This window comes from Bidens hawaiensis, unplaced genomic scaffold (assembly GCF_021521415.1).
Source record: "Bidens hawaiensis isolate Kalapana, Puna unplaced genomic scaffold, B.hawaiensis_p1.1 tig00008080_1, whole genome shotgun sequence".
NCBI classification, from domain to species: domain Eukaryota; kingdom Viridiplantae; phylum Streptophyta; class Magnoliopsida; order Asterales; family Asteraceae; genus Bidens; species Bidens hawaiensis.
Genome location: NW_027491571.1, coordinates 58,922 through 86,219, shown reverse-complemented (window position 1 = coordinate 86,219; position 27,298 = coordinate 58,922). Strand labels below are relative to the sequence as shown.

Below are 27,298 nucleotides of genomic sequence, written 5' to 3'. Positions count from 1 at the left end.
ACATTGTTGATAAAAAAAATCTCTAGTCTATCTTATAAATAACCCTTAAAGAAAACAACACTTGATTTAACCTTATTTTTCCGTAATAATTCGATACACTAACATATTTAAAGCACCGTCGTTGACACTGCACCACTGCCCCTGACACCCAGGGGTGGATCTATGGTATAGCTACGGGGGTCGGCCGACCTTGTAAAAAAAATATTTAGAGTTATATATACAATAAATTTCTAACCGACCCCTGTGAAATTTCAACACCGACCCCTATAACATATTATAAATAGAGAAGGAAGAAAGATTTATAAAAAATCATCAAAACTTTTTTTTTCCCGGCAAGAGTCGTTGCAGGTTGCAGCAATTGAATTGGGAATGATGAAACGAAGACGCTACTATTTTGTTTTTTTTTGTTTTCTAGGTCAAGTTAAGGGTTATTTAGACATGTTTGAGATTGAGTTTGAAAAATGCTTATTGGCTTATTGGTGTTTTCAAAAAACCAAAAAGTTTAAATGTGTTTGGCAATCACAACAAACTTTCTTATTTAGCTTTTTAAAAGGGTTAAAAAAAAGTTTTTCAAAAGCCCCAAATCCTAGCTTTTTAAAATGACTTTTTAAAAAAAATACATAAACCAATAAGTAGTTTTCAAACTCAATCCTAAACATACCCTTAGGTCTATTTTATTCAAAAGCATTATGTCATTGTCCTTTTCCTATTGAAAATTTGAAAACAATCAAATGTTTAATATTAAATAAATGTTTAATATTAAATAATAATAGGAAAAGATAATGTAATTAGTAAAAGGTTGATATACAATAACAAATGTAAAAATATATATTAGGACTCCCCTATCAAAAGTTTGTCTCCATCACTTTATATCAGAATGAAATTAATAGTCTTCGATCACATAAATTTTTGTGTGCTTCGAGTCTAACCAAGCTTAACTTCACTTTAATTCAATGTATTGGTTTTCAGTTGTACTACTATTCAATTTTGTAATTGTATTTATTTATATCATAGCTAGTTTATCTATTTTACATGTATATATATTATTTTGTGTATAACTTATATAAATTTTATTGAGTCGTAGACAAAGTTTATTCATATTTTTGGCATATCTAAATCAATGTACTTTTGCTCCTTGGGCCGTGCCACATAGGAATGTCAAAGCTTCAAAGATGATGTTACGGATAGATTTCTAAAAATGAAAACACGTGAAGAACAATGTTAGGTATATTGTATTTTAATTTTGTATTTTTAGTGACATTTTATGTACATTTTTTGGTTATGTGATATTTTGTTTGATCTCGACCGAAAAAGATTATATACCGACAGTTATTAAGTACCAATCCAAATATTTCCGGCCCCTGTGAAACAATTTTCTGGGTAAGCCACTGCTGACACCATTGACCCTCTTATCCCATTGATGGTACCATCACCCGTATCACCATCGTTGTTGCCTATACCACCGTCGCAACCACCCGAACACCACCTTGTCATCACCACTACAAGCACCACCACGACACCTTGGCAACGGCCACCACCATCACCATCTCTTCTAGCACCCCCATAAAATAATACGATGGTGAACCTATTTGATTTTTATTTTCAAAACAACTTTATTTTAATAAGTCTATTTTGGTTAGAAACTTATTTTTACCTTGGAATTGTTATTTTTTTTTTATTAGTAACCCAACACGTTTTTAATATGAAGTCATTTTGGTCGTGTAATGCCACGCTTACATTTTATGAATCATTTGAAGAGCATCCAACAGGTTTTTAAAACAAACGATATTGGAACCATTTATACCTTTGATTTTAAAGCTTTGGAATCAGATCCAATAATATATCTCTTTGATCCGGCAATGGGGCTCCTCAGAATCATTTGGAAAATCAAACGCAAAGAAAAAGAAATGCGAATTCTTATGGTGTATGCATTTCATTTGTTTCGTTACACATATATAAACCATGCATACATGTATGTTGATGAATTTGTTGTGCTAATTCTACAGAGGACTTGACAATTCGGGGAAGACGGCAATAGTGTTGAAGATCAATGGTGAAGACACGAGTGTTATCAGCCCTACTCTTGGATTCAACATCAAAACCATCACCTATCATAAGTATACATGCTCTATCTCTCTCACACATGCATACACAAACGCGGTCGTTTTCTTTGATTTTGTATTATAAATGCTATTTGGCTACAGCATGAAGATGTACAAATTCAATGCTAATAGAACAATAACCATAAAATCATTGAAAGTTGCCAAAGTCATCCCACTCATTATTCTTGAATGTGTGATTAGGAATTGAACCATTGTATGTGATATTTTTCGTTTCTAAACAACTACTGTAATTGACAGTCTAGCGTAATTGTAGATAGAAAGCAGACTGAGGATTAGAATGTTTCTTTATTGATCTTCAATAGGAATAACTAGATAATAACAAGGAAATTAATAATAGGCTATTAAAGTACAATAGGCCGGATTATTTCTTGTATTCTCAGAGCATGCTGTTGTAACTTGGGAGTTGTATTTCTGTCTAATGTGATTACGGAGGCGTAACAAGTGACCACCTGTTCTTCAACTGACATAACAAGGTATCTACTGAACTACATTGTCCCGACCAGTCTGATGCTCAACATAAAGACATGCCTCATAGGCTTGCTTACCCAATGCTGTTGAGGAATGGTAGTGATCCACTGATCCGCTTTCTAGGAGATATTTAAGGCTTAAATGGTCACTTTCAATCTGAAACTTACTAGCCCACAAATAAGGATGTCGATAAGCCACGATGACACTTAGGCGACTGAAAAGGCAATCAGTTGGACATTCTGTTGCAAGACAGCCCCTGTCCCCGTACCTCAAGTATCACGTTTGAATAATTGCTTTTACCGATGCTCGCTCAACAAGTCTCGTAGATTCTTCGCTCGCCGCTCGGGTTGTATCGCCTTTGGTTAACTGATAAGTATTGAAACTAAATCGAAGCTCAAAATGAACAACAATGGTGGAATTGAAATATTATTATGGAGAAGATGATGATCACAAGGATCTACAAGATAACTAACCACCTAAGTGATTCCAGGGCTATGCCCTTCTCAATGCATAAGCATGAGCCAACAAACTAACCAATTCTATTCCTCCCTTCCACTAGAGACTAATGCCTTATTTATAGAACTACTAATTACACTAACTCCCCCCCCCCTCTATTAATAGACAATGACAATTAGAGTAGACTTAGGATATGATTCCTATCAATACTCCCCCCCCCCCTCGAAAAAGTCTTGTCCCCAAGACTTTGATCGGAAACGGGACCCGGAATCCAGATTCGTCGTCTGGTGGCCACGGCTGCCCATGCATGACCCAGAGATGCCACGTAACTGAAAACCTCAAACAGTGTCTGTTGAGAGGACGATGATACAGTGTAGCTTTTCCTCTATCAAATGGAGTGAACACCAAATTCAGAACCGTTCCAACATGAAAGTTGTGAGGCGAGCATTTCAGTGAGTCCAGATCCGGACAATCCAGTTCCAGAGCTAGTGTCAATGTCACATCATGGCTCACCACCGTTCCTGAGTCCAACTTCTTGTGTGTATCATCCAACATAGCCCCATCAACCCTAACCGGCATCAAATTTGCAAGGCTGTTTAAGTTTCGGCAGATCGCGAACATGATACTTTTGCCGCTAATTCTCCTTTCTTCTTCTCTAAAGTGTGGATATCAAATTTCAGATTGGCCTGCTGAATCCTTTCTTGCGGATCGAAACCAGTGAACTCAGGCAATTGCACCTTGTTCACAGCCTCAGGCAAACCCACAGGAGGAGCAACCGGACCAGATCCCGTCCCCGAACCAGAAAAACCTTCATCCGAAATCCCGGAGCCCAACGAACGTGTGTCGTGGCGACGCTCCTGTGAATTCATCCAACTCAAAACCGCCTTACGGAATTCGATCGATTCCAGACTATCTGCTTCCAAAACCTTCAACGTTGCCTTAATTTCAGCAACGTCTTGCTGTAATTGAGTGATTTGCTGGTCATGAGTATCAAGACGAGATGTTTGATTCACCATAATCGAATATGAAATTGAAGGAATGAAATTTGAAATCAGATCTGAAATCGGATCTGAGATTGAATCTGAAATCAGATCTGAGATTGAATATGAAATCGGATCTGAGAATGAATTCGAAATCGGATATGAAATTGAATCGGAAATTGGATCTGAAAATTGAATTGGAAATTGGATTTGAAATTGAATCGGAATCGGATCTGAGATCTAAATAAAACCCAGATCTGGAATTTGATGATTGACAGGAGAGTAGAGGTGAGGCTGGTGATGGATGGTGATTAAGGTGGGTAGAGGAGATGGATGGCAGGTCGGACCAATGATAGGTATTGAAACTAAATCGAAGCTCAAAATGAACAACAATGGTGGAATTGAAATATTATTATGGAGAAGATAATGATCACAAGGATCTACAACATAACTAACCACCTAAGTGGTTCCAGGGCTATGCCCTTCTCAATGCATAAGCATGAGCCAACAAACTAACCAATTCTATTCCTCCCTTCCACTAGAGACTAATGCCTTATTTATAGAACTACTAATTACACTAAACCCCCCTCTATTAATAGACAATGACAATTAGTGTAGACTTAGGATATGATTCCTATCAATACTCCCCCCCCCCCCTTCGAAAAAGTCTTGTCCCCAAGACTTTGATCGGAAACGGGACCCGGAATCCAGATTCGTCTTCTGGTGGCCGCGGCTGCCCATGCATGACCCAGAGATGACACGTAACTGAAAACCTCAAACACGGTCTGTTGAGAGTACGATAATACAGTGTAGCTTTTCCCCTATCAAATGGAGTGAACACCAAATTCATAACCGTTCCAACATGAAAGTTGTGAGGCGAGCATTTCAGCGAGTCCAGATCCGGACAATCCAGTTCCAGAGCTAGTGTCAATGTCACACCATGGCTCACCACCGTTCCTGAGTCCAACTTCTTGTGTGTATCATCCAACATAGCCCCATCAACCCTAACCGGCATCAAATTTGCAAGGCTGTTTGAGTTTCGGCAGATCGCGAACATGATACTTTGCCGCCAATTCTCTTTTCTTCTTCTCTAAAGTGTGGATATCAAATTTCAGATTGGCTTGCTTAATCATGTCTTGCGGATCGAAACCAGTGAACTCAGGCAATTGCACCTTTTTCACAGCCTCAGGCAAACCCACAGGAGGAGCAACCGGACCAGATCTCTTCCCCGAACCATAAAAACCTTCATCCGAAAGCCCCGAGCCCAACGAACGTGTTTCGTGGCGATGCTCATGTGAATTCATCCAACTCAAAACCGCCTTACGGAATTCGATCGATTCCAGACGATCTGCTTCCAAAACCTTCAACGTTGCCTTAATTTCAGCAACGTCTTGCTGTAATTGAGTGATTTGCTGGTCATGAGTATCGAGACGAGATGTTTGATTCACCATAATCGAATATGAAATTGAAGGAATGAAATCTGAAATCAGATCTGAAATCGGATCTGAGATTGAATCTGAAATCGGATATGAGATTGAATCTGAAATCGGATCTGAGAATGAATTCGAAATCGGATCTGAAATTGAATCGGAAATTGGATCTGAAATTGAATTGGAAGTTGGATCTGAAATTGAATCAGAATCGGATCTGAGATCTAAATAAAACCCAGATCTGGAATTTGATGATTGATAGGAGAGTAGAGGTGAGGCTGGTGATGGATGGTGATTAAGGTGGGTAGAGGAGAGGGATGGCAGGTCGGACCAATGATAGGTATTGAAACTAAATCGAAGCTCAAAATGAACAACAATGGTGGAATTGAAATATTATTATGGAGAAGATGATGATCACAAGGATCTACAAGATAACTAACCAACTAAGTGGTTCCAGGGCTATGCCTTTCTTAATGCATACGCATGAGCCAACAAACTAACCAATTCTATTCCTCCCTTCCACTAGAGACTAATGCCTTCTTTTTAGAACTACTAATTACACTAACCCCCCCCCCCTCTATTAATCGACAATGACAATTAGAGTAGACTTAGGATATGATTCATTTCAATACGCCCCTTTCGAAAAAGTCTTGTCCAAGACTTTGATCAGAAACGGGACCCGAAATCCAGATTCGTCGTCTGGTGGCCGTGGCTGCCCATGCAAGACCCAGAGATGCCACGTAACTGAAATCCTCAAACAAGGTCTGTTGAGAGGACGATAATACAGTGTAGCTTTTCCCCTATCAAATGGAGTGAACACCAAATTCATAACCGTTCCAACCTGAAAGTTGTGAGGCGAGCATTTCAGCGAGTCCAGATCCGGACAATCCAGTTCCAGAGCTAGTGTCAATGTCACACCGTGGCTCACCACCCTTCCTGAGTCCAACTTTTTGTGTGTATCATCCAACATAGCCCCATCAACCCTAACCGGCATCAAATTTGCAAGGCTGTTTGATACTTTGCCGCCAATTCTCTTTTCTTCTTCTCTAAAGTGTGGATATTAAATTTCAGATTGGCTTGCTGAATCCTTTCTTGCGGATCGAAACCAGTGAACCCAGGCAATTGCACCTTTTTCACAGCCTCAGGCAAACCCACAGGAGGAGCAACCGGACCAGATCACGTCCCCGAACCATAAAAACCTTCATCCGAAAGCCCCGAGCCCAACGAACGTGTTTCTTGGCGATGCTCATGTGAATTCATCCAACTCAAAACCGCCTTACGGAATTCGATCGATTCCAGACGATATGCTTCCAAAACCTTCAACGTTGCCTTAATTTTAGCAACGTCTTGCTGTAATTGAGTGATTTGCTGGTCATGAGTATCGAGACGAGATGTTTGATTCACCATAATCGAATATGAAATTGAAGGAATGAAATCTGAAATCAGATCTGAAATCGGATCTGAGATTGAATCTGAAATCGGATATGAGATTGAATCTGAAATCTGATCTGAGAATGAATTCGAAATCGGATCTGAAATTGAATCGGAAATTGGATCTGAAATTGAATTGGAAGTTGGATCTGAAATTGAATCAGAATCGAATCTGAGATCTAAATAAAACCCAGATCTGGAATTTGATGATTGACAGGAGAGTAGAGGTGAGGCTGGTGATGGATGGTGATTAAGGTGGGTAGAGGAGAGGGATGGCAGGTCGGACCAATGATAGGTATTGAAACTAAATCGAATCTCAAAATGAACAACAATGGTGGAATTGAAATATTATTATGGAGAAGATGATGATCACAAGGATCTACAAGATAACTAACCAACTAAGTTGTTCCAGGGCTATGCCTTTCTCAATGCATACGCATGAGCCAACAAACTAACCAATTCTTGTTGGTGCATGATGTCAGTAGTTCAGTGTCTAGTGTCCGTAATCGAGTTTGTAATGTTTTGTATTTGATGTAAGCGAAGTTAGCTAACAAGTTCGCTGATATAGGCGAACTTGTTAGACAAGCGAAGTTAGGGACAACTTCGCCTGAACATGCCAGGCGAAGTTGTCGTGTTATATATTGATTAGGTTACGGCTTAATCAATAACAATAAGGAGTTTTATTATTCGGGTTTACGAGTCAGAGAGTCCTGTAATCAGTGATTGATATCACGTGTTTAAGGTTGCCATATAACGAGTATTTGTTTATTGTAACGTGTGTTCGATTGTGTTAACTCGTATCGTCTTCTACGCTCGTAACGTCTTACGTAGGGATTCCGCACCTACGTAGAACGAGATATCTCGTGTAGATCCGGCTGGGAACCTACAATTGGTATCAGAGCATTTGCTCGATTGTGTGGTTCGGGATTATCACGCGGGTGTAGAAACCGTTCCGTTTGACTATTCGCGGGATGAGTTTTCTGAGTTTTTGTGTTATACTCACCTCCTACAATCATAAACTACCCATAACACCTTCACAGACCTCGTAAAATCCAGAAATCTAACCTGCATATTCATCGTGTTCATCAGGCGAAGTTGCTGTCACTGTTCGTAGGGTTTCAGCGAAGATATAAGGTTAAGCGAAGTTATCCACAACTTCGCCTACCTTCTCAAGTTCGCCTGTATCAGCGAAGTTACCCACAACTTCGCCTACTTCACAAGTTCGCTTACCTTAAGCGAAGTTATCTACAACTTCGCTAAATCAGGCGAATTTAAAAAGAAAGCGAAGTTCAGAATCAGCGAAGTTCAGACTTAAGCGAAGTTATCCACAACTTCGCCTACAGTACTGTTAAAAATAAAATTTTTATTTTTCGGGTTTCTGTGTGTTTCGTGAAAGATGTCTTCAATCAACATTACGGAACTAGTTAAGATGGAAGTGGAAGCGGGTTCGGCTACAAAGGCACCGAAGATGCTTAAGAAAACCGATTATGTAGCGTGGAAAGATCGTTTTGAACAATATGTCAAGTACCAAGATGCTAAGATGTGGGTATGCATACAAGATGGTTACATTCCACCTACTGCTGAGTATGAGGGTCGTGATCAGATAAAGAAATTCAAAGAGATGGAAGAAGAAGAGAAGAAAATGTATGAGGCTGAAAGCAAAGCTCATGCTGCGATTACTATGGCTCTTCCACAAGAGATTTTACACACCTTCAGAAAGTATAAGACTGCTAGAGAGCTTTGGGAAGCTCTTGAAAACCGTTTTGAGGGTAATGTGGGAATTCGTGCTTCAAAGATTAAACTACTTAAAACCCAATTCTCGGTCTTCAAGTACTTGAAGAATGAATCACTTGATGATATCATCACGAGATATTATCATCTGATGACCGAACTCAACAATTATTCAATTGCTTACAAAGAAGATGAAATTGTTGAAAAGCTTCTTGATGCTCTCCCACCGAAATGGGAGATGTACACTGTGTTGATGAGAGAAGACAAAGACTTTGCTGACTATGACCTGGAAACAGCAGTTAACAAGCTACGAACTTTTGAACTAAACATGGTTCGAAAAGAGACACCTACTGATCAGGTTCAAGATCCAGGAATGTATGGTGCAAAGGTTAATACAAGTTCAAGTTCGAAGTCTGATTCGTCTGCTTACTACTCAAAGGGAGAGTCGGGCGCTAACTCAACACCTGAAGGTCATGTATCTCTCAACATGAATGGTGATGTATGCTTTGTAGCTGGAGGATCAAATGCTTCTAACCCTCAAGCAACCAAGAGTAGTTTTACCCCAAGTGTTTCTAACAACAACTACTCAAGGATGCCCATGAGTGTTAAATCTGCTGAACAGCAGTTTGCTCTCTATGCATCCTTTATTGCTTCGTATGAAAATTACATTCAGGGTAAGATTGTTGATCCAACAATATTGGAGGAAGACTATGATCAGATTGATGCTGATGATCTGGAAGAGATGGATCTGCAGTGGCAGATGGCGATGATTGTGAGAAGGGTTAAGAGGTTTATGAAGAAGACAGGAAGGAAGTTTGTTGGTGAGAGACCGGGTTTTGACAAGTCAAAGGTGTTCTGTTACAACTGTCAACAGAATGGCCACTTTGCGAAGGAGTGCACGAATGAAAGAGTTGAACGTAGTCAGAACAGGTCGACACACCAGAATGGGGTTGGTAATGATAATAGGGCCATGATATCCAGACAGAATGGGGAGTATAACTGGAATCTGCATGTTGAAGAAGTCTTCGAACAGGCAAATGTGGCGAACATCGAAACTGCAGATACTGAGGAAGTGACTGGTGAAAGTGAAGCTTACATGGCAGAGGCTCAAAATGAAGCTTGTATGGCAGATGTGAAAGATCAGCTCACCGAGGTAAGTACTAAACTCCCTTACACTAAGTGTGAAAATCTGTCTGAACAATTGTCAACTATAACTGATCAGTATGTTAGTTTGGATGCTCAATTTAAAACCTTAAAAGAAGAACATCATTTCACTAAAGCTAGAGAAAATAGTTATAAAGTAAAAATAAAAGCTAGTGAAAAAGATATTAGAAGTCTTAAAGCAAATCTAGCTGAAAAAATTAAAGTAATTGATCTGAGCTATGAAGTGTTAGAAGAAAAAACCAAACTAATAGCTGAAAGGGATAAACAGATAGCTGATCACCAGGTGAAAGTGGTGGAACTTAACAGAAAACTTGAGAAATTTAGAAATTCCACCGCTATACTTGATCACCTCGTTAGTGATCAAGGTTCCCCAGTTAAAAGGGGAGGAATTGGATATCATGAAGTTCCGCCACCGTACAATCATAATTACACTTATGATCTTAGTAATCAGAAACTTGTTGATGTTGATTATAGTCAGACAGTTCCGGTTAAGGTAACTAGTAAAGAACCAGAAGTTAGTAAAGGCGAAACGAGTAAGCCTGTGTCTAGTGTTAAAATTTCTGCTCCTAGTCCTGTCTCATCAAACTCGGACAAGTCATCAGAGTCGAGTGAGACAAAAGAAAAGGCAGTATTACCAAAAAGTGGAGAGAAAAATAAAACAACTGGAAAGAAATCTCCACTAAACCCGTATGTTCCACCATATGTGAGACAAACGGGCAGTAATGCAGCCTCATCATCTAAAACAACTGTTGAAAAGAAAGTTGAACACAGGAGTTGTTTCTGTTGGTTCAGCCGGGACCGAGACGATCCGAGCGCGTTCGAGACGGAAGGTTTGAAAACCAAAGACGGATAGAAACAAACACGAAACAAACGATTTCATTGATAAAAACGAAAGATTACATGCTTGTTAAACACTGAAATCACGATCTATGGCAGGGGGAGGTCGAGCATGGCCTTCCCCCTCATCCGGACAGCACCTGGGCCCCGGGCACGCAAATCCTTTCCAAACCACGCCTGAAAGCTGGGTATTTATACCCACTGCTATTCGATCAGGACTCATTCGATCGAATGAGTCCTATTCGATCGAATAGCAGACTCATTCGATCGAATCAGAGACTGATTCGATCGAATGAGTATCCATTTGAAAATGCTCTTTCGAATGGATGACTTTCGGCGTGGACCACTATCTAGGTGTACAGCATACAACATAAACAATTTAAACTATTCGCCAAGCGACGGCCACAAAACATGCACCAACAGTTTCAGATGTAATCAATTAGGACACCTAATTGCTGATTGCCCTCTGAAGCAGAGATTCAGAGTTGTGAGGCCTTCAAAAACTGAAAACAGATATAACAGTAACTATAATAGTGGTAAAACTGAAAATTCATCAAAGTTCAGAAATTGGACTAATTCAGGTTTTCAAAGAAAAAGATCTCAGTTTTTCACTGCTAACAACCAAACCATAAGTAATAATTCACTTAATTCTTGAAGGTTTGGATGGCCTCATAGTCAATCTCCAAGAAGGTATCCTTTCAGGACTTACAGAAACTATTCTGATACTAACTTTGGACAGCCAAGGTACGGGATGTATCGACCCAAGACCAATAGGTCTTGGGTCCCCAGATTTTAATCATATGCTTTAATCGTGTAGGAACAGTTGAACAGGGCTGCAAACAATCAATGGGTTGTGGATAGCGGCTGTTCCCGGCACATGACGGGTAACAAGAAATTGTTACATGATTGGAAACCTGTTCAGGGAGGAAGAGTGAGTTTCGCTGGAGAGAGCGGTGGTAGGATTACAGGAATTGGGACGGTGACTAACGGAAAGATGACGTTAGAGAAAGTAAATTTTGTTGAAGAACTGAAGCACAATCTGCTGAGTGTTTCGCAGATTTGTGACAAAGACTACACCGTGCATTTCACCAAGAATGAAGCGATTGTGCTATATCCTGGTTTCAAGATACCAGAGGATTGGATTGTTATGAAGGCTCCAAGAGAAAAGAATACATATATAATGGACATGAGGTCGACTGAGATGACCACAGAAGAATCGTGTCTTCTGTCGAAAGCAACTGAATCGGAGTCCGAATTATGGCATAGGAGAATGGGGCATATTCATCTTCGAAAAATGAACTACCTTGTCAAGAATGGGCTTGTGCTGGGTGTTCCCTTGAAGAATTTCAACTTTGAAGATCAATGCTTATCGTGCAAAAAGGTAAAGCAACACAAGAAATCCCATCGCACCAAGAAGGTTAACTCAATAGACAGTACCCTAGACCTACTTCACATGGATCTTTTTGGTCCCGTGAATGTAAAAAGTTTAGGGGGAACATCGTATTGCTTGGTGATCACTGATGATTTCTCTCGATACTCTTGGGTATATTTCCTGAAGTCAAAGGATGAAACGGTTCAGATGGTAATAAATTTGATTACCAAAGTTGAGAACATTATGGGAAAAAGAGTTAAATTCATCAGGAGTGACAATGGGACTGAGTTCAAGAACTATCAGATGGAGCTCTTCTGCTTACAGAAAGGAATCGAACACCAGTACAGTGCTCCGTATACTCCGCAACAAAATGGAGTGGCTGAGAGGAAGAACAGAACGTTAATTGAAGGAGCCAGAACTATGCTGGCTGATTCGAAACTTCCTGTTGTGTTCTGGGCTGAAGCTGTTGCAACAGCCTGTTATATCCTTAATCGAGTGTTAACTGTTAAAAGATTAAATAAAACATGTTATGAACTTATGCATGGGAGAAAGCCCAACTTGAGTGGTCTTGAACCATTCGGGTCCCCGTGTTCGATATTAAAGACAAATTCTAAATTTGGTGAAGTAGCCGACGAAGGAATCTTAGTCGGATACGTTGTTGGGACTCCCAACAGACGAGTCTTTAATACATCAACCAGCAAGGTTGAGGTGGTCTGTAACACTGATATCACAAGTTACAAATCACCAAAACCAAGCACGGGACCCGCTGGGGTTTTCGACTATGATAGACTTTTCAAATCTTTTAATATGCCTTATTTGGATTGTGCAGAAGTAGATGAAAGAATTGCTTCGAAGATGATTTTTGATGAGGAAGACAATTATGTGCAAAGACCGAAGTATGATGAATGTCAGCCTTCCTCATCAAATGCTGTCAATTCCCCTGCTGCCTCTACTGAAGAGGAATTTATCAATCCGTTTCACTCTCAACAACAATCACACACTGATGAGCTACCTTCGAACCTGGAAGACGATCTAGATGTCAGTGCAGTTCCGACTACGAGAGTTCACAAAAATCACCCATTGGAGAATGTGATAGGTGATCTGTCCGACGGTGTACAAACAAGACAAAGCTTGAATGAGCACACATGTGTTTATACAAGCATTAAAGATTCAGGCATAATCAACGAATGCTTGTACACCTGCTTCATCAGCCAGATTGAACCAAAGAACTATCAAATGGCTCTCAAGGACAACTCGTGGGTCGAAGCCATGCAAGAAGAATTAGCCCAGTTTAAAAAGATGGAGGTATGGAACTTGGTTGCAAAACCAAAGAATGTGCATGCGATTGGCACAAAATGGGTCTTCAAATGCAAGAGAGATGAGAAAGGGATTATTATCAGGAATAAGGCGAGGCTGGTTGTAAAAGGTTTTAATCAGCAAGAGGGGATTGATTACAATGAGGTGTTTGCTCCTGTGGCAAGATTGGAGGCCATTCGTTTGTTTTTGGCATTTGCTGCACATAAGGAGATGAAGGTTTTTCAGTTGGATGTGAAGAGTGCTTTCCTTAATGGTAAAGTCGATGAGGTTGTGTACGTTGAGCAACCTCCGGGTTTTCCTGACCCAGACTTTCCCGATCACGTATACAAGCTAAGTAAAGCACTGTATGGACTACATCAGGCACCTCGTGCCTGGTACTCAACGTTATCCGACTACTTGCTTGAGAATGGTTTTGAACGGGGAAAGATTGATAGCACTTTGTTCTTTAAGAGAAAAGGGAGCGACTTTCTACTGGTGCAAGTCTACGTGGACGACATCATCTTTGCTGCATCAAAAGTCGCCATGTGTCAGGAGTTTGAGGCCGTCATGAAGAAGAGATTTGAAATGAGTGCTATGGGTGAACTAACATTCTTTTTAGGACTGCAGGTTGATCAGAAGAAAGATGGGATGTTCATTCATTAGACTAAGTATGTCCATGATGTTCTCAAACGCTTCAAGATGGAGGACAACACTCCATACGATACTCCAGTCTGCGTCAACCACAAATTGGGTGCTGATTCAGACAACGATGCAGACGTGGACCCAACTCAATATCGGGCAATAATAGGTTCTTTAATGTACTTAAATGCTTCTAGGCCTGATATAATGTTTGCTGTTTGTCTTTGTGCTCGCTTTCAGGCAAACCCAAAGGAATCTCACTTGAAGGGTGCGAAGAGGATTCTACGGTATCTCAAAGGCAAGCCTAAGCTGGGGTTGTGGTACACGAGAGGAGGAGACTTGGAGTTGGTCGCCTACACAGATTCTGATTATGGAGGGTGCAATCAGAGTAGGAAGTCAACTACTGGTGGATGTCAGTTTCTTGGTGGCAGATTAGTGTCATGGCAATGCAAGAAGCAGACCTCAGTCGCGATTTCAACCTGTGAAGCAGAATACATGGCAGCATCTAACTGCTGCTCCCAGGTTCTTTGGATTCAACAACAGTTGCGCGAGTATGGTCTGAATTTCACTCATACTCCTATTTGCATTGATAATACTGCTGCTATCTCAGTAACTAACAATCCCGTAAAACACAGTAAAACTAAACATATTGACATCCGTCATCATTTTATACGGGATTGTGCTGAGAAGAAACTGATTGTGCTCGAAAAGGTTGATACGCTAGATAATTTCGCTGACATGTTTACGAAAGCGTTTGACAAAACTAAATTTCAAAACCTTGTTGAACCGAATGGGATGATCAATCCCGAGTAACCCTACTTTTTATATTAGTATTAAAAAAAAAAGGTCACTATCGCTTAGAATTATGTCGGTTGCCTCAGTTTGAAGGACATATCTTCGGATATGTTTGGTCCTCATTTCTACTTGTTGAATATAAGGATAGCCATTAACCAGATGACTGAAAGTGACCGGGGCGGTTTATGATGTGTTTTATTCTTTCGCTGAAAATTAGTCGATCATACTTAGTTAGAAGGACACATACTTGTATGTGGTCGGTCCAGTTGATCCATTGGATCTTCGGGATAGCCGTTTACCTGAAAACTTTAATTTGATCGGGGCGATTGAAGTTAAAAATTTTACTGGGAGATGAAATTATTTTTCAAGTCTACTACTTCGTAAGAAGTTCCTTTACTATGTTTAACAGAAAATTGATCCAACCTTGGAAAGTGATAGATATACTGATTCTGTGTGCTTAACTAGTGAAGTTATTAGGCCTAAAAGACTTTAGAACAGTCATTGTATGTCATGGTAGCTTTTTATGGTGCGTAAAAGTAGAAGTGATACTAACTAAATCTACTCGATTTTACGTGGAAACTGCTTAACAATTGTGCATGTCTCCATATATATCTTTCCGAATGATAGGCAGAAAAGCGATTACCCAGTCATACACGAGCCCGTTAGTGTTCTGATTCCCGTGAAGATAGCGTGTCAAGAAACTGCAGTGATCCAGATTCGGGACTTGCAGTAGTTTATCTGAAGTTTGTGTAAATACTTAAAAAAAAAAAAATTAGTTATTGAGACATTATAGAGTTCATAATGATAAGACTTCTCAATCAAGATGCAAGATAGAGAACGGGATTAAGAGTCCAAAGATCGAAGAGTTCCTACTATTTAATCAGACACTACGAGTCGAGGTCAACTCGGGGTGACTTGGGGAAAGCCAAATACGCTTTAAGAATAGATAGGAGGTATCATAATCTCTGAGTTGTTGCCCACTTAAGTTTTGAGCTTAATTGAACCGAACCCGTATCACAGAAACGATGAAAACCATTTTAAGTTAATTACCTGCTTACAATCTGTTTCTTTAAGTCATAATAAAGCTGAACATGGATCTGTGTGACAGTCACGTAGTTAGTATGATTCTTGTTCGGATCTTTTCTAAAACATGGTAGTCCCTATCGAGACTGAAATTTGATCCCGTGTACTTTAAATTTTAAAATTTTTCTACTTATGTAGTTGTATGATTTTATATCTGGTTACTTGGTCTTGATCGTATCATTTAACACTTTAAAGGTTGTTTTTAAAACTTAATTGCAAATTGTTCAAATTATAGGGGTTTGTTTTGAAAATTTTAATACCGGCGAAGTTGTCCATAACTTCGCCTGCATTAGGCGAAGTTATACACAACTTCGCCTGTAAAAATCTGACCCTATATAAAGAAGAGTAAAGGTCAAACAGTTCATTATTTTCAAACCGGAGCGAACTTATCTTACTGTCAATCAGCGAACTTAATCTCTAAACCCACAGCGAACTTATCGATCTTCATCTGTGTTCTTTTTCCAGTTATAATCTGAGTTATAGGTGCGTAGTGTTGATAGTATCACCTATTCGCTGTCGTAACGTTAATCAAAGGTCGTTTCGACCCGATTCACGACCTCGTTTTTCCGAACCTTCAATAACCGATTTTCAAATGTGTTTTCACGTGGTATTAATCAACCTAAACGTCCAAATCATCATAAAATCAAGTTTTACGGATCCGCAAGCTTAAAATTGACCAAATCACGTCGTTCGATAAACCTAACTGATGCCGTTTCATATTCAGCGAAGTTACAGTTTAGGCGAAGTTGTCCGTAACTTCGCCTGAGGTTTAACTTCGCCTGATAATTATTTTTGAAACAGTTTATGAGGCGATGTTGTGGTTAGGCGAAGTTACCATTAACTTCGCCTCGACTTTTTTACTTAACAGTTAACAGACGAAGTTAAAGTTGAGACGAAGTTGTTTCCAAACTTCGCCCCATCTTTAACTTCGCCAATACTGAAAAGATCACAACTTCGCTCATGGTAACAGGCGAACTTGTGATTTGCTTTGTCGCTTATCTAACTTAGTCTGTTTGGTGCAGATATGGCTGCTATAGGTGGTGCAGGCGGTGATGACGGTGGTGATAATCAGAGACAGTTCTTCCCGGGTCACAACATGTATATAACATTAGACCCGGAGGCGAGCGGAGTTGATGATTTCCGCGAAATCATCACATTCCTACTACGCTCGCGTATATTCCACGCGATTACGACAACTCTGCCGATATCCTTACCCAACATTGAGGATTTTTGGCAGACCGTGGAATACGATTGTAGGGTCGAACCCCCGGTGATGCGAGCAACAGTCAACAATCACATTGTTCAGTTCTCATCTGAACAAATCCGGGCAGCTTTACGTTTTGGAGATGAGACAAGAGATGACTCGACAGACTTTGTAGCTCCTTTCCGTGATGGAGCGTTTTTGAGGATGGGATACTCAGGTCCCTTGGGAGATACGCAGAGAAGGAAGGGGTTTTTACATGACCAGTGGCGCTTTCTCATGCATGTCATGATTGTTTGCATGTCAGGGAGAAAGGTGGGCACTGATGGCATGGGCGCGACCATGCAGTCGGCAATGACTGCTCTGACTTATAATAAGCGTTACAGCTTTAGTCAGATGGTCTTCTACGAGATCGATCGACAAAGAAGAGCGGTGGCGCGTGAGAGATTTATCATGTATCCAAGATTTCTCCAAATGATCTTGAATCATGTTGCTCCAACGCTACCTCAGCGCCGACCAATCCGATACATAGAAAGTGTGAGCAAAAGGATCTTTGCCCAATGCAGATCCTCCAGTGCGAGGAGCAAACCTGAGCTCCGTCCTCGACATACTCCACTATTCGGGTACTTAATCAACCCGGGGTATGTGCCTGCTCGTGGGGACGAGTTTCGGGACCCGGCACCACAACAGGCAGGAGCACCTCAAGCTATACCTGCTGCTCCTGTTGTGTCACCGGAGGAGAACGTTGACCTTGACGCAGAGTTTGGCGGTCAAGGATTTTTTGACATGGAGAGGGTTGATCCAGAGGAGATTGTGCAAGTCTCTGTTGCACATGTTTCGGGTGTGAATGTTACTAGGGCAGCTACAAGGGTGGCTCGCTCAGATTCTGATAATGAAGTGGCCGAGGCAAGACGGATTTTGGTAACACATGAACGGACTCATGGGAAAAGGAAGAGAACTGATGATGATAGTGAGTCAGACTATGAAGAAGAAGTTCAACAGTTGATCCGGAGATCAAGAAGGGAACGGATAGGTGCAGGATCGGGAACCGGTGAGAGCTCGAGGGTGGTACGTTTCACCCCACCCGCACTGTCCGGTATGACAATGGTTCCCTCATCATTACAGGTTACAAGGCCAAGCGCCACGGACATTCCCGTGGTGGCTACCTCATCCTCATTTGGCCTCCCACTCACTTCATTTCAACTATCGGCTCCGGAAATCGTATCGTTGCCACCTCCAACTCTTACTCCAACGGAAGTCGTGGCACATTTTATTGAGTCGACGGTTGTGGCCACTGCAGGGTTATCGGTGACGATACCACCTGCAGTTACGTCTACTTCTGAGGTCCCGGTTACATCGGAAATCCCTCCTCAGTACACTCAAGATATATCACATCTGAGGTTTGATTTTGATGCAACCTTATCAGACTCAGAACGAATAGCAGCACTTGAACGGGTCGTGGCAGAACAGTCAAGGATTAATCTTATCCAGACCCAGGCTATTCAACGCCTAGTTGCAGAGAATCAGATGCAGTCGTCCCTGCTGGTAGAACATGGAAAAATCATAGATGCTCTGAAGGAGTTCTTGGCATCTCAGGGGGAGACGAGCTGTAAAGGCGATGAGTTGAGGACCAAGAGGAGAAATGATCGAGACGATGATCCCAATGCATCGAAAGGTGCAGGTGGTGAGTTGCCAAGAACTATACAAGCTCTTGGGACTTCCACAACTCAGGGGGAGTCGACAACTGCAGCTGGTGGTGATGATGTGGTGGTAGTGGAGGTTGAGGAGATGGATGATGATTTTATGTGTGATGATGATGTATTACCGAGTGATGAGATAGAGAAGATTGGTGAACAGATTGTGATTGATGATGAGATAGAAGAGGGAGAGATAGTAGAAGAGAATGTAGAGCATGAGATTCCAGAAGTCGATAACGCAGATATGAGTAAAGAGATGGGAAATGATGAGACTGAATGGGAAGAGCAGCCTAGATGGAAAGAAGGATATGCTCAGTGGTTCGTCAAAACGAAGAAACCAGCGGTCCCTACTATGTTTAAGAAGACTTACAACATTAGAGGCTATGCTGAAGCAAGAAAAGGGATTATCTGCTGGATATACGATGAGCAGTTGAGGCTCTTCGTGATTAAGAGATATGATGGTATTCAGTACTTCAAAAGAATGTTGAGATCGTTGAACACACTGCCAGAATGTGAAATGAAAGACTTAGCCAGATTGGGATTGATAAATCGAAGTGATGATAATATGGCTAGATTCATCGGGAAGATAGTATGGAAGGAGAGTAAAAAGGAAAAGAAGTTCGAGCTGCTGAAACCACAGAAGGGTAAACTTATCAAAGATAAAGATAGAGGGTTGAGAGCAGATGGCAAGCCTTGGATGATTATGAAGTATAAACCGATCCGGTGTTTGAAAGAAGTGCCGATGAAACAAATGCCCAAGGATGTGCTCAAAGAGTTGAAGTGGTGGTATGTAGATTGTGAGACAGCTGAAGCAGTGATGGAAGATGAAGATGAACAAGAGCTGCTGAGAGTCTATGATCCGATGCATCTAGTGAACCTGTCTCGAGCTGATCTGCAGGTGCTGAATGAGAAGAAAATCTTTTATATTCCTGCTTGGAAAGACGAAGCGAGGAAATATCAAAGAGTTGTGTCGGTATGTGTACGAGAAGGAGTGAATGCTTAAAGATGAAGATTCAAGATTGTTGAAGATTACAAGACACGTGCTTGAAGATAAAGAGATGAAGCTACTGCCAAGAGGGAGTCTGTTGGTGCATGATGTCAGTAGTTCAGTGTCTAGTGTCTGTAATCGAGTTTGTAATGTTTTGTATTTGATGTAAGCGAAGTTAGCTAACAAGTTCGCTGATATAGGCGAACTTGTTAGACAAGTGAAGTTAGGGAAAACTTCGCCTGAACATGCCAGGCGAAGTTGTCGTGTTATATATTGATTAGGTTACAGCTTAATCAATAACAATAAGGAGTTTTATTAATCGGGTTTACGAGTCAGAGAGTCCTGTAATCAGTGATTGATATCACGTGGTAGGTTGCAATATAACGAGTATTTGTTTATTGAAACGTGTGTTCGATTGTGTTAACTCGTATCGTCTTCTACGCTCGTAACGTCTTACGTAGGGATTCCGCACCTACGTAGAACGAGATATCTCGTGTAGATCCGGCTGGGAACCTACAATTCTATTCAACCCTTCCACTAGAGACTAATGCCTTATTTATAGAACTACTAATTACACTAACCCCCCCCCCCCCTCTATTAATCGACAATGACAATTAGAGTAGACTTAGGATATGATTCCTATCAATACTCCCCTTTCGAAAAGTCTTGTCCAAGACATTGATCAGAAACGGGACCTGGAATCCAGATTCATCGTCTGGTGGCCGTGGCTGCCCATGCATGACCCAGAGATGCCACGTAACTGAAAACCTCAAACACGGTCTGTTGAGAGGACGATAATACAGTGTAGCTTTTCCCCTATCAAATGGAGTGAACACCAAATTCATAACCGTTCCAACATGAAAGTTGTGAGGCGAGCATTTCAGCGAGTCCAGATCCGGACAATCCAGTTCCAGAGCTAGTGTCAATGTCACACCGTGGCTCACCACCGTTCCTGAGTCCAACTTCTTGTGTGTATCATCCAACATAGCCCCATCAACCCTAACCGGCATCAAATTTGCAAGGCTGTTTGAGTTTCGGCAGATCGCGAACATGATACTTTGCCGCCAATTCTCTTTTCTTCTTCTCTAAAGTGTGGATATCAAATTTCAGATTGGCTTGCTTAATCCTTTCTTGCGGATCGAAACCAGTGAACTCAGGCAATTGCACCTTTTTCACAGCCTCAGGCAAACCCACAGGAGGAGCAACCGGACCAGATCTCTTCCCCGAACCATAAAAACCTTCATCCGAAAGCCCCGAGCCCAACGAACGTGTTTCGTGGCGATGCTCATGTGAATTCATCCAACTCAAAACCGCCTTACGGAATTCGATCGATTCCAGACGATCTGCTTCCAAAACCTTCAACGTTGCCTTAATTTCAGCAACGTCTTGCTGTAATTGAGTGATTTGCTGGTCATGAGTATCGAGACGAGATGTTTGATTCACCATAATCGAATATGAAATTGAAGGAATGAAATCTGAAATCAGATCTGAAATCGGATCTGAGATTGAATCTGAAATCGGATATGAGATTGAATATGAAATCGGATCTGAGAATGAATTCGAAATCGGATCTGAAATTGAATCGGAAATTGGATCTGAAATTGAATTGGAAGTTGGATCTGAAATTGAATCAGAATCGGATCTGAGATCTAAATAAAACCCAGATCTGGAAATGATTATTGACAGGAGAGTAGAGGTGAGGCTGGTGATGGATGGTGATTAAGGTGGGTAGAGGAGAGGGATGGCAGGTCGGACCAATGATAGGTATTGAAACTAAATCGAAGCTCAAAATGAACAACAATGGTGGAATTGAAATATTATTATGGAGAAAATGATGATCACAAGGATCTACAAGATAACTAACCAACTAAGTGGTTCCAGGGCTATGCCTTTCTCAATGCATACGCATGAGCCAACAAACTAACCAATTCTATTCCTCCCTTCCACTAGAGACTAATGCCTTATTTATAGAACTACTAATTACACTAACCCCCCCTCTATTAATCGACAATGACAATTAGAGTAGACTTAGGATATGAGTCCTATCAATACTCCCCTTTCGAAAAAGTCTTGTCCAAGACTTTGATCAGAAACGGGACCCGGAATCCAGATTCGTCGTCTGGTGGCCGCGGCTGCCCATGCATGACCCAGAGATGCCACGTAACTGAAAACTTCAAACATGGTTTGTTGAGAGGACGATGATACAGTGTAGCTTTTCCCCTGTCAAATGGAGTGAACACCAAATTCAGAACCGTTCCAACATGAAAGTTGTGAGGCGAGCATTTCAGCGAGTCCAGATCCGGACAATCCAGTTCCAGAGCTAGTGTCAATGTCACACCGTGGCTCACCACCGTTCCTGAGTCCAACTTCTTGTGTGTATCATCCAACATAGCCCCATCAACCCTAACCGACATCAAATTTTCAAGGATGTTTGAGTTTTCAGCAGATCGCGAACATGATAATTTTGCCGCCAATTCTCTTTTCTTCTTCTCTAAAGTGTGGATATCAAATTTCAGATTGGCCTGTTGAATCCTTTCTTGCGGATCGAAACCAGTGAACTCAGGCAATTGCACCTTGTTCACAGCCTCAGGCAAACCCACAGGAGGAGCAACCGGACCAGATCCCGTCCCCGAACCAGAAAAACCTTCATTCGAAAGCCTCGAGCCCAACGAACGTGTTTCGTGGCGATGCTCATGTGAATTCATCCAACTCAAAACCGCCTTACGGAATTCGATCGATTCCAGACGATCTGCTTCCAAAACCTTCAACGTTGCCTTAATTTCAGCAACGTCTTGCTGTAATTGAGTGATTTGCTGGTTATGAGTATCGAGACGAGATGTTTGATTCACCATAATCGAATATGAAATTGAAGGAATGAAATCTGAAATCAGATCTGAAATCGGATCTGAGATTGAATCTGAAATCGGATATGAGATTGAATCTGAAATCGGATCTGAGAATGAATTCGAAATCGGATCTGAAATTGAATCGGAAATTGGATCTGAAATTGAATTGGAAGTTGGATCTGAAATTGAATCAGAATCGGATCTGAGATCTAAATAAAACCCAGATCTGGAATTTGATGATTGACAGGAGAGTAGAGGTGAGGCTGGTGATGGATGGTGATTAAGGTGGGTAGAGGTGAGGGATGGCAGGTCGGACCAATGATAGGTATTGAAACTAAATCGAAGCTCAAAATGAACAACAATGGTGGAATTGAAATATTATTATGGAGAAGATGATGATCACAAGGATCTACAAGATAACTAACCAACTAAGTGGTTCCAGGGCTATGCCTTTCTCAATGCATACGCATGAGCCAACAAACTAACCAATTCTATTCCTCTCTTCCACTAGAGACTAATGCCTTATTTATAGAACTACTAATTACACTAATCCCCCCTATTAATAGACAATAACAATTAGAGTAGACTTAGGATATGATTCCTATCAATACTCCCCCCTTCGAAAATGTCTTGTCCCCAAGACTTTGATCAAAAACGGGACCCGGAATCCAGATTCGTCGTCTGGTGGCCGCGGCTGCCCATGCATGACCCAGAGATGCCACGTAACTGAAAACCTCAAACACGGTCTGTTGAGAGGACGATGATACAGTGTAGCTTTTCCCTGTCAAATGAAGTGAACACCAAATTCAGAACCGTTCCAACATGAAAGTTGTGAGGCGAGCATTTCAGCGAGTCCAGATCCGGACAATCCAGTTCCAGAGCTAGTGTCAATGTCACACCGTGGCTCACCACCGTTCCTGAATCCAACTTCTTGTGTGTATCATCCAACATAGCCCCATCAACCCTAACCGACATCCAATTTGCAAGGATGTTTGAGTTTTCAGCAGATCGCGAACATGATAATTTTGCCGCCAATTCTCTTTTCTTCTTCTCTAAAGTGTGGATATCAAATTTCAGATTGGCCTGTTGAATCCTTTCTTGCGGATCGAAACCAGTGAACTCAGGCAATTGCACCTTGTTCACAGCCTCAGGCAAACCCACAGGAGGAGCAACCGGACCAGATCCCGTCCCCGAACCAAAAAAACCTTCATTCGAAAGCCCCGAGCCCAACGAACGTGTGTCGTGGCGATGCTCCTGTGAATTCATCCAACTCAAAACCGCCTTACGAAATTCGATCGATTCCAGACGATCTGCTTCCAAAACCTTCAACGTTTCCTTAATTTCAGCAACGTCTTACTGTAATTGAGTGATTTGCTGTTCATGAGTATCGAGACGAGATGTGTGATTCACCATAATCGAATCTGAAATTGAAGGAATGAAATATGAAATCAGATCTGAAATCAGATCTGAGATTGAATCTGAAATCGGATCTGAGAATGAATTCGAAATCGGATCTGAAATTGAATCGGAAATTGGATCTGAAATTGAATTGGAAATTGGATCTGAAATTGAATCGGAATCGGATCTGAGATCTAAATAAAACCCAGATCTGGAAGTTGATGATTGACAGGAGAGTAGAGGTGAGGCTGGTGATGGATGGTGATTAAGGTGGGTAGAGGAGAGGGATGGCAGGTCGGACCAATGATAGGTATTGAAACTAAATCGAAGCTCAAAATGAACAACAATGGTGGAATTGAAATATTATTATGGAGAAGATGATGATCACAAGGATCTACAAGATAACTATAGAGGTATGGTACCAAAAAGATCCAAATACCCTTAAATAATGCCCGCGGGTCAATCAGAAGTCCCTTATAAGGCACCCGCGTGACATATAAACTATCCGCATAATCAGTTGAGGAAGAAACACTCTCATAGCACATGCGGAAGCGTCATAGCACCCTCAGAAGTCATCCGCAAGAAGGAATAACCTTCAGCGTAAATGGCCACGAGGTAATGCTCCAGGACAGCTGTCACCTTTTAGAAGATTTACCAAGATGCTTTCTTGGGTAATACGTGATCTTTGGGCCAATTAGCCAATGACACCTGACAAGGTCGTTATAACCGTGCACATGGCCAATATTCCCCCGATAACCAAAGATTAAGAGACACGTGTCCAGGTTGTTATACATGCACATGCAACGTATAGGTTGAACCTATCACATAGAGACACGTGTCCAGATGGTTATGCAGGCATATTCTTAAGGGACAGCTGGCCCAATCACCTTCTCACATCCTTCGGCTATAAATACCCTCTCGATCATCATGAGGTATTTATTCACTACCATTGTACTCTCTCAATTCACTTAAGTACTTTATCTTCTCATCAGGACTGTACTTATTCTCACGCTGGATGGTGGTTACGGGAAGACCCCCTCTCTTGTCATTCCCGTAACGAGCTCACGGTGTTTTGTTTTGCAGGATTCACGTCACTGGACTTTAGGAATTGTATTCATATCGTATTGGCAGTAACCGTATCCTACCTTGTAGACTCATCGGATCTAAGGCCCACTTGTGGGGAGTAGATCCGTGTTTCTTCAATAACTAACCACCTAAGTGGTTCCAGGGCTATGCCCTTCTCAATGCATAAGCATGAGCCAACAAACTAACCAATTCTATTCCTCCCTTCCACTAGAGACTAATGCCTTATTTATAGAACTACTAATTACACTAACCCCCCTCTATTAATAGACAATGACAATTAGAGTAGACTTAGGATATGATTCCTATCATTAACACATAACATATTTTGCAAGGAAGAAAATTGATTAGTCTGACTTAGGTCAACCAGTGGTTGTGCTAGACTGCTAATGCTTTCTCACTCCATCTCTTTGAATTGGTCATGTCTTCATGAAGGCCTCAAGTTGTGGTTGGGACTTTAAATCAGTATTGCAGTGCTCTCATACCACTTATGATGTAGGATTTTCTTACGGGTCTCGGTAGATAGTGTAGGTTTGTAGTTTGGAAATAGCCGAGGTATCTCGTAGAATGGTGTGCTAAATCACATTCAGTTCAGCAGAGTGTTCCAAATCTTTAATCGGATAATTCTAAGAGAAAACAAGAACGAGTATATATGCTTTTCAGTATGAAAACTGCATGAGTAAATTTCACATGTAAAACAAACCAAAGGCCTTCTTTGTATAGGCTGGGAAGCATCACAACCTTTGGTTTGTCCTCCTTTCGTTATTTCATACATAAAAACACGTCTACAACTGCCTACATAACTGCATAAGAGTAAATAAGTTTTTTAAACTAGATAAGAACAACGATATAAATAGAAAGTAACTAAATGCAATAATATATATAGGCTAAAATGATTACTTCTTGCTGCTAGTCTGTTGTGTCAAATTTCCATGAGAATAGCACTTTTACATATTTGGTATTGGTGCTATAACAGTCAGCTTCCTTTTGCATTTCTGCTGGTTGCTTGTTGGGAAGTTAAATAACTACAGTGGTTCATACATATTATTCACTCATTCCTCAATTGCTCAAGTTCGTTATGTATGCAAGTGTTTATGTATATAGATAAGTTTTTTTTCTAAATCGGTCAACACATAACTGACTGATGTCTTGAGATCTGAACTCAATCCACCGATATCATATGTCCAAGGCCCACTTTTATACTTTTATTCTTCATCATTACCTTCGAATGTTTAATAAAAATGAATAGTTTATAGAACTGATATATAATGGCAGGTACACCCTTAACATATGGGATGTTGGGGGTCAAAAGACTATAAGATCTTACTGGAGAAACTACTTTGAACAAACTGATGGATTGGTATGGGTTGTTGACAGTTCAGATCTTAGAAGACTCGATGACTGCAAATTCGAGCTCGATAATCTATTAAAGGAAGAGGTAATCTCCACTTTGACTTTTTTTTTTCCAAACTTATCATGCCATGACTTTGGATATAAATTCTAACATTGACTTTCTTATTATATTGGACCAGAGGTTATCAGGAGCTTCATTACTCGTTTTGGCTAATAAACAGGACATAAAAGGTGCTCTTTCGCCACATGAAATCGCCCAAGTAAGTGTTTTGTGATTATAATGTGCATGAGGACCACCAAAGTTGATGTTTAGTTTCCAATTAGTTGACTTGATGTTTATGTATGACTATTATAAGGTACTGAAATTGGATGACATGGACAATAGCCGGCATTGGAGGATTGTAGGATGCAGTGCATACACTGGAGAGGGGTTACTCGAGGGGTTTGATTGGTTGGTTCATGACATTGCTTCGCGCATTTATGTTCTTGATTAGCTGGAAAATATTGGTATCTTGTGCATGATGATGCATACTTCAATTTTCAAATCCAGCTTCAAGAGTGCATTTGAAGCTTTATAATCAGGAATATTTATTACATCATGTAGATGTTGAAATGTCATTATAAAATCTTGCAAGTTGTGAAGCAATATGTTCAATGAAAATAACCATTAACCTCACTTTCCAAGTGCAAATTTACAAAAGCAAAAACGTTGACATTATATACATCTCGTAGTTGAATACTTTAAACTTCTTGTAGTTTTCAACTCAAAACATATATACGAGTGCGATTAATACATAAATAATTACGAGTTAAAGATGTCTTTCTCTGCTTCAAAAAAAATTCATACCTGTTTATATGTTCACAGTCAGGAAATCAAAAGCTTGGCTCACAGTAACAACACACTGTGGCCCGTGGCCATGAGAAGGC

At 40.9% G+C, this 27,298-nt stretch overlaps 1 protein-coding gene across 1 annotated transcript; it reads left to right on the top strand.

The window, feature by feature from the left end:
* The first annotated feature begins 1,859 nt into the window (after positions 1–1,859).
* Positions 1,860–26,865, top strand: LOC143636884 (ADP-ribosylation factor-like protein 2). Its single transcript, XM_077104369.1, has 5 exons — positions 1,860–1,924; positions 2,007–2,117; positions 26,294–26,456; positions 26,551–26,631; positions 26,728–26,865. The coding sequence occupies exons 1-5, from the start codon at positions 1,860–1,862 to the stop codon at positions 26,863–26,865; spliced, it is 558 nt and encodes a 185-aa protein (XP_076960484.1).
* The last annotated feature ends 433 nt before the right edge of the window (positions 26,866–27,298 follow it).